Consider the following 8,367-nt stretch of genomic DNA (forward strand, 5'->3'; position numbering starts at 1 on the left):
CTCAGAGTAGACATACCCAGCTGTGCTGGGGGAAAAAGGTGATTCCGCCTGGCTTGGGAGAGCCTGAAGCGGGATCTGCTTGCACTTGAAGTTTAACAAGCTACCGAGGAAGGGAAGAAACTGGCCTGGAGTTTGCTGGATTCCGACTGAAGTTTCTCTGCTTTGCTGTGTCCCTCCAAACACTAATAGACATTCCTCCTATTTTGTTTTTCTTTTCTTTTTGGTGGTGGTTTTCCAGTATTCCTAGATTCCATTTTTTTCTTCTTTTTTTTTCTTTTTAATGCATTCCAAACTTCAGCCTTTAAAAAGACTTGACATCATTGTCTTCCTTCCCCATTTTGGGGCTTTTGTGGATTCCCAGATTCCATGGGTCCCTTCCCCAAACACACAATTCACCTAAGATTAACCTCTTTTACCCCAGCCCCTCCCCCCACACACACCAAGAATCCCCAGTGTAGCAGGCTGAATCAGCCCTTTCCTGGTGGCTATTTTATCTCCTCTGTGGGTTTGAAAGCTCCTCATCACTTTTCTCCTGTTTCTCTTCCTTTTCCAGTTCCACCCATTCCCACACTATTCCCTGACTGAGCTTTGTCTTTAGTGTAAGTGTCCCAGGTTGCTGGGGGGGGGGTGGGGAATGTCGCCCTCCTGCACCTCCATGGGAGAGGAACTGGAGCAGGTGTTGGGAGGGCATAACCCTATGCATTCCGTGCGTTACCCTCTCCAGTCAATGCCACGCTATACCACCCTGGCCCTATAGGATTTGGATACGGTTTGATGGGGTTCATCTAGACACATATTAGGCCTCTTCCTACCATTAAGAGGGCTTTTGTCCACTATGTTTTATAGGGGTTTTCTGCTACAGACTTAAAGGACTTTTTTAGTTGTTTCCTACATATTTATAGGGTTTCTAACCCAACAGTTTTTCTCTACTGCCTTATAAGTGATTCCCACGGACAATTTTATAAGATTTCTCATCACGGATGCGAAAGCACTCCGTTTCCCCAGGGTTCTTTCCCTTCCGTTCCTCTACAGTAAGATAGGGTTATCCTCCTTTTCCCCGCTTGTGTGTTCTTTTCTGGGGGTGGGGGCGGTGGGGAAATGCAATGTTGTTCTCTCTAGAGAGGCCCCTGGCCTCCAAAGCCGTCTCACAGGGAGACCCCGGGATGGCAGCTCCTGTGGAGGAGGAGGGCGGCCACTTCCGTGAAGCCGTCTCCACACTCGGGGCACAGATAGGGCTTCTCTGCCAAGGGCGCTTTGGGGCTCGCCCCTTCCCCGGGGCCGCCGCTCTCTGCGGGGGCAGGGCCCCGGCGGGCGGGTAGCGGGGCCGGCTCGGGCGGGGGGTCCTCGGTCGTGGGGGCCTTTTCCGGGGCGTGGGCCTCCTGGTGTCGGAGCAGGGCCAGGCGGTCGGGGAAGGAGGCCCCGCAGTGGGCGCAGCCGTAGGGCCGGGCCCCCAGCGGGCTCCGGAGGTGCTCCAGGAGGACGGAGGAGCTCTTCCCCGCCTCGGGGGTCTTCTGGGACTTCCGGCCCGCGTGGACTTTCTGGTGCTGCAGCAGCTCGGAGCTGAGGCTGAAGCTCTTTCTGCACTCGGGGCATTTAAAGGGCTTCCTGCCGAGGAAGGGGCTGGGGCCGGGTCCTTCCCCGGGGCCGGTCCTCCCCACGCCGCCGCCGCCGCCGCCGCCGCCGCCGCCGTGGGTGAGCTGGTGCTGGAGGAGCACCGCGCGATCCGGGAAGCTTTCCCCGCAGTGGGAGCAGATGTAGGACCTGGAGGGGGGCGGCGCGCCCGGAGGAGCAGCAGCAGCGTCGGGCGCTCGGCAGGGCGGAGCCGGGGGGTCGTTCCCGCCGACTGGGAGCAGCCTCGGGGGGCGGAGCTGGGGCGGCCGGGGCGGGGCCGGGGGGCCGTCGGCGTTCTTGTAGGGGTTCTCGCCGACGTGGATGCGCTGGTGCTGCAGGAAGATGCCCTCGTCGTTGAAGCCTTTGCCACAGACCAAACACTTGTGGGGCTTGGCTCCGGGCGGCGGGGTGAGCAGCGAGGGGTCCCCGAGGCCCAGCAGAGGGTCGGCCGGGGCTCTCCGAGCCGGGGTCTTCCCCCGCTCGTGGATCACCCGGTGCTGCTCGAGCTCGTGGGCCTCCAGGAAGGCCTTGCCGCAGTCGGAGCACACGAAGAGGTTCTCGTCCATGTGGGTGCGCACGTGGGTGATGAGGTTGGAGCTCTGGCTGAAGCTCTTGCCGCACTCGGGGCACTTGTAGGGCTTCTCGCCGGTGTGCGTGCGCCGGTGCTGGATGAGGTGCGAGCTGCGGATGAAGCTCTTGCCGCAGTCGGAGCACTTGTAGGGCTTCTCGCCGGTGTGGATGCGCTGGTGGCGGATGAGCGTGGAGCTCATGATGAAGCTCTTGCCGCAGTCGGCGCAGATGTAGGGCCGCTCGCCGCGGTGGATGCGCTGGTGGTTGATGAGGTTGGAGCTGACGCTGAAGCTCTTGCCGCACTCGGGGCACTTGTAGGGCCGCTCGCCCGTGTGCGTGCGCTGGTGGCGCAGCAGCGTGGCGCTCAGCGTGAAGGTCTTGCCGCACACCGGGCACTTGAAGGGGTCCTCGCGCAGGTGCGTGCGCTGGTGCTTGATGAGCGTGGAGCTGTGGCCGAAGCTCTTGCCGCACTCCAGGCACTCGTAGGGCTTCTCGCCGGTGTGCGTGCGCTGGTGCTGCGTGAGCTCCGAGCTCTGGATGAAGCTCTTGCCGCACTCGGTGCAGCGGTACGGCTTCTCGCCGGCGTGGATCTTCTGGTGCTTGAGCAGATTGTGGTTCTGACCGAAGCGTTTGCCGCACTCGGGACACTTGTAGGGCTTCTCGCCCGTGTGCGTGGCCTGGTGTTGGATGAGATCGGAGCTGCGGTAGAAGGCCCGCCGGCACTCGCCGCACTTGTAGGGCTTCTCGCCGGTGTGCGAGCGCTGGTGCTTGATGAGGTTGGTGCTCTGCGTGAACGCCTTCTCGCACTCGGTGCACTTGTAGGGCTTCTCGCCCGTGTGCGTGCGCTGGTGCTGCACCAGGTTCGAGCTCCAGCTGAAGCACTTGCCGCAGTCAGGGCACTTGTAGGGCTTCTCGCCCGTGTGCGTGCGCTGGTGCTGCACCAGGTGGGAGCTCTGCGTGAAGCTCTTGCCGCACTCGGAGCACGTGTTGGGCCGCTCGCCCGTGTGGATGCGCTGGTGCCGCAGCAGCTTGGACCACTGGCTGAAGCTCTTGCCGCACTCGTTGCAGATGTAGGGCTTCTCCGCCCCCGAGGGGCGGCCCTGCACCAGCTCCCGCAGGCTGGGCTCGCTGGCGGGCACCACCGCGGGGCTGTTCCACGTGGTCAGCGACCCCCACTGCCAACTGGCCTCACAGGCCTTGGTCCACTCGGACGGGGGAGGGGCCGTCTCCGGGGCTGGGGGGTCCCGAGGGATCTGGGGGTCCACCGAGTTGGAGGAGCCTAGGGGGGTTGGGGAGCCCTGGGAGGCCGGGGGGTCCCCGGAGGGGCCGTCCAGGGGCATCTCTGCTGGGTCCTTGGATTCTGGACTCTGAGCTGGCTCTCCCAGGATGATCTCCTCCCCAGAACTCGCCTGCCGAGGGCTCTCCTCTTCATTCCCACTCTCGGCACCTACAGACAGAAAGGGAGTCTCCAGCCCCCATCTCCGTTCAGAACCCAGGGTCTGGCCTCTCTTCCCCTCCCCCTGCCTTTTTCCCCCAGCGTCTGGGCCCCCTCCCTGAACCAGGATCATCGTCTGACTCTCGGGACCGCAGTCCCTCCTCCTGGCCCTCACCTCTGTGAGCCTTGTCTGGACTCTCTTCGGGAGCCTCCAGAGCAGGGCCCCACAGCACTGTCTCGGGCTCCATCCCGAAGGCTCCAGGGACCCTGGGGGAAGAGACAGATGGGCTCAGGGTGGGAGATGATTCTTTTCATCCTGTATTCCCTCTCAGGCAAACATCAGGAAAATGAAACCAAGCCAGATGCTGGTGGCTCGCTCACACCTGTAATCCTAGCTATTCAAGAGGCCGAGATCTGGGGCAGGGAGTTTGGCCTAGTGGTAGAGTACTTGCCTAGCATGCATGAAGATCCGGGTTCCATTCCTACGTACCACATCCATAGAAAAAGCTGGAAGTGGTGCTGTGGCTCAAGTGATAGAGCTCTAGCTTTGAGAAGGTCCAAGGACAGTGCTCAGACCCTGAGTTCAAGCCCCGGGACTGGCAAAAAGAAAAAAAAAAAAAAAAAAGAGGCTGAGATCTGATGATGGAGGTACCAAGCCAGCCAGGGCAGAAAAGTCTATAAAGTCTGTGAAACTCTTATCTCCACTTAACCAGTAAAACCAGAAGTAGCGCTGTAGCTCTAGTAGTAAGAGTGCCAGCCTTGGGTGGAAAAGCTAAGAGAGAGCACAAAGATCCTGAGCTCAAGTCCCAGAACTGCTATCAGAAAATAGAAGAAACAGAGAGACAGAGAAGCACCTCATTTTTCTGAGCACTGGTTTTCACTGTGACCCCTTTCACCCTGCAGGCCTAATTCTGTCTCTAGATCTTAAGATCACAACTAAGCAAGTCAGTGAATTTAAGAGTGCAATTAAAAACTCATCAGTCATAACCCTTTGAACCCAGACTGGGGGCTTAGAGAATATCTAGCACTTACAATGAAGAGAGGTTCTCACCCCATACCTCCAATGCCCAGAGGCTGGGAAACCTGTTATTTTGCAAATTAGAGGAAGCTCATTAAGACACCAATTTTCCTCCTTAATGGGGCTGCTAATTGAGACCAATAAACTTTCCCCTTATAAGCCCCAGAGAGAACTGAGGCTGAAATTAAAGGGTTAAAGAATGTAACTATTCTCTCCACCATCATGTTTCCCGGAGGGGACAAGAGTGCATCAAAATGACTGGGTCTGATCACTCAGCCATTATCCAAGTGTCAAAAGAGTCAGGATAGAGGTTGGGGCCGGGAAGTCTAAAGTGAGGGGCTTCCTCAGGAGCCTCCTGGGAGAGAAGCAGACAGGAAGGAGGGGTGGACACTCGCAGAGTATGTGGTACTTGCCAGCATGTCCTCATTTCTCTCACCCAGTCTTCTCAGAAGCAAGGCCATGAGAAGACACAGGAAATAGGTTGTCCATTTTACAGATTAATCAATGGAAGGGCTTCTCCAAGGTTCCAGGCTGGGAGGCCGCAGAGCTAGGACCACAAATGCAGGGTTCTGTATGGCTTCGCCTGCCCCTCCCTCTGAGAGCAAGAGGTGACCTTGGAGTCGTGTGAGACTCCAGCTCCCCAGGCTGCTGGCAGGAGCCTGAGAATGAGGACGAGCAAAACTCTGGCCCTGAGAATGGGTTGGAGGAATTCCTGGGAGGAAATGTTCCTTGGCTATACAAGGAGGAGTTGATCTCATGACAAGGCCTGATGATCTGGATCTGTGAAATGGAGATCAGACTATCCACTGAAGCCACCATTACCAACATCCTGGGAATCTTCATTCTACCCCTCCCCCCATTTTAATGCTGTTCCACCTGCCTAGGACAGCACTGCATGCACAATAAATGCTCAGTAAATATCTTCATGAGATGAATGAAGCTCCATGCCCTTTGCTCCTGGAAAAACCTGTTGTTGGGTTCAATGTCTCTAAGAAATAACTGCAAAAGGATGTCAGCAAAGGAACCTGAGTTCCCAGTGACCACCCCTCTCCCTGGGGAAAACACAACCAGTTTGTCACTGCCAGAAAGCAGTGAGGAGATTCCAGGATGAGGGATGGAGGCCCAATAGCAGAGTGCCTGGAGGACTTAGATCCTCGGGGGATAACTCAGGAATGACCAAGGCAGGGCAGGGAGCACCTAGTGTGGGTACAGAGACAGTGGTGCAGAAGGAGACCCAGCAGGCAGAGGGAAGGTGAGGAAGGAGAAGCCACAGCCAGTGCGCCCCTGCCCAGGAAGGAGCAGGGGAGACAGTACACTGGGGAGTAAATCCATTCCTTCCTAGGGGTGGCAGCTGGAGCTCTGAGACACCTCCCCCTCCCCCACCTGTAAGTGACTTTGGGGAGGTGGAGGCAGGAAGCTGTGTCCAGCCGCTGCGAGGAGGCCGGGCAGGGGCGTGGGGTGGGGAAGGTGTCCCCCGCCACTCGGGCTGAGGGGACAGATCAAGAGTTTCTGCATCTGGACCGTGAAAAAAACAATCTAAACTCGCTCGATCCCGAGTTGGAAGGCGAAGAAGGGTTAACGACAGGGCCACATGGAATATACGCGGGTGGGAAGGCTGAGAAGGGCAGTGCAGGCCCGGGAACCGCAGCCCCACGGGCCCCGGGGAGGAGAGGCGTGGGAGCTGCCCAGGGTGACCCGGCGGGAGGGGGCGGGAAGGCACGGCGCCCGCCCCGGGCTGGACCCCGACCCTCGAGTCCCCGCACGGCCGGGAGCCCCGCCGCCCGCCCGCCGGCCCTTCCCGGAATGCCCGCGCCCCTCCCCCACGGACCCCCGCTCCCAGAATCCTCCGCCGGCGCGGGGCCCCCACCCTGCCCGGCGGGGGCGGGGGGCGGGCGCCCCCTCCGCCCATTGTTCCCCGCGGCCGCCCCGGGCCCTCGGGGCCACCCCCCCCCCCAGCCCCGACCCAGGCGTCCCGAACTCACGGCTCTGGGGTCGGGGACACAGCCGGAGGGCGGATCCGGCCCCGGGGGACTGGAGCCCCGAGGGCCCGGGCCCGGGGGCGGGGGCGGCCGGGCGCCCGCGGCGCTGGGGTCCGGCGCTCGGGGTGATTCCAGGCTGAGGACCCGGGGACCAGTTCAGGGTGACTGGGACGGAGCAGGAAGTGACCCCAGCTTCCCGGGCCCCTCTAGCCTGGAGTCAGAGCATCAGCTCTATGGGATTTAACCCTTAGCTTCCCACAGCCTGGGAAAAAGAAAAAAAAAACCATGGGCCGTGGGGTGGGGGGCCAGAGCGGCGGGCGGGACTCCCGCGGAAGGGCGTCGGGCGCCCGGGCCCGGCGAGGCTCTGCGGGGCTGGGGCTCCACCGGCCCTGCGGGGGTTCCACCGGCCCGCACACCCCCGATCCCAGGTCCAGGGACGGACGGTCCCCCGGGACGGGCCTTTGTCCCCACTCACCCTGCCGCGGGGCTGGGACGCCTGGGGGGGGCGGTGCGGGGTGGGAGGGGCGCGGACCCCGCGGTAACTCCCGGTAGTCCAGAAAGGACTTAATAAGTAAGTCATGGCAGAAGGATCCGGGGGGGGGGGGGCCGAGGGCCCCGGCCTGCAAGGCTTTTGTGGTGCCCCTGTTCCACATCAGTTCCCCTTAGAAGGGGAAACTGAGGCCCGGGGTGGCAGGACAGAAGCCAGTGAGAGGTTTCTCTGGTATAGGAGGCTGTGCTGTGCATGGTGCCCCGCAGCTCAGGGGGCCCAGAAACTGGGGGACGAGGCCAACCCTGAGCCCCAATTCCTCCCTCCCGGCATCCCAGGAGGCCGGATTGTTTGTCCTGCTTAAGGCCACGTTTTTTGTTTGTTTGTTTGTTTTGTGACCACAAAGGTTGTGGAGAACAACAGTAACAGCAGAAGTCGACCTTCCTATCCTCAAGTAGTCTGGTAAGGAGCCGGGCACCAGTGGTTCACACCTGTAACTCCAGCTTCACAGGAGGCTGAGTTCTGAAGATCAAGGTTCAAAGCCAAGGCACAGACAGGAAAGTCCTTAAAAAATAGTCTTCTCTCCAAGTAATCACCAAAAAGCTGGAAATGAAGTTGTAGCTCAAGTGGTAGAGCACCTTGTCCTTCGCAGAAGAAAGCTTAGCGACTATATGCCAAGGCCCTGAGTTCAAGCCCCAGTATTGGCAAACACACAAGAGCACTTTGGTAGGAAGCCAGAAGTGATGGTCCAAGCCTGTAATCCCAGCATTTCGGGAACCAGGAGGATGAACACCAGGGTAAAAAGACCCTGTCTGAAAATAAGAAGTTTGATTGTGTGTATATTGTATGTGTGTTAGACACAAAGGAATTACAGCATGTGGAAAAGTGAAGGTGAAGGGGATGGAGCAAACCAGAGAAACCTATGGCAGCAAGAACATAGGAAGCTACACCCTGGAGGCTCACAGAAGAGGTTAATTAGGCCTACTCAGTTTTTGTTTGTTTGCTTGCTGTTTAAACTGAATTAATTGCAGCACTTACACACCAGTATATAAAAGCCAGGCACAATGGTGCACCTGCAGTCTCAGCTTGAGGCAAAACATTACCTGAGCCCAGGATTTCCAGGCTACTCAGGGAGCCATAGTAAGATCCTATCTCAAAGAAAAGTTACATAAAAACAAGGAATGTGGGCTGGGAGTTTTCCGTAGAGGTAGAGTGCTCACCTAGCATGCACAAAGCCCACTGGGTTCAATTCCTTGGTTACCAGGAA

The 8,367-nt window shown here is 58.9% G+C and overlaps 1 protein-coding gene across 1 annotated transcript; it reads right to left on the reverse strand.

Moving 5' to 3' along the window:
- Positions 1 to 202: 202 nt before the first annotated feature.
- Znf629 (zinc finger protein 629) lies at positions 203 to 6,775 on the reverse strand. The gene is made up of 3 exons (XM_090358028.1): positions 6,617 to 6,775; positions 3,792 to 3,883; positions 203 to 3,628 (listed from the first exon to the last, which is right to left on the reverse strand). The coding sequence occupies exons 2-3, from the start codon at positions 3,862 to 3,864 to the stop codon at positions 1,146 to 1,148; spliced, it is 2,556 nt and encodes an 851-aa protein (XP_090214154.1). The 5' UTR covers positions 3,865 to 3,883; positions 6,617 to 6,775; the 3' UTR covers positions 203 to 1,145.
- Between the last annotated feature and the right edge of the window lie 1,592 nt (positions 6,776 to 8,367).

The sequence above is a fragment of the Megascapheus bottae genome, chromosome 25 (genome assembly GCF_031878675.1).
Source record: "Megascapheus bottae isolate mThoBot1 chromosome 25, mThoBot2.hap1, whole genome shotgun sequence".
In the NCBI taxonomy this organism is placed as follows: Eukaryota; Metazoa; Chordata; class Mammalia; order Rodentia; family Geomyidae; genus Megascapheus; species Megascapheus bottae.

Bases quoted from the DNA above. Each gene is read 5' to 3' on its own strand.
- Znf629 (XM_090358028.1), bottom strand. From the start codon at position 3,864: ATGGAGCCCGAGACAGTGCTGTGGGGCCCTGCTCTGGAGGCTCCCGAA. The intron at 3,629-3,791 runs GTGAGGGCCAGG...TTCTGTCTGTAG, and splicing joins TCCAGACAAGGCTCACAGAG to GTGCCGAGAGTGGGAATGAA.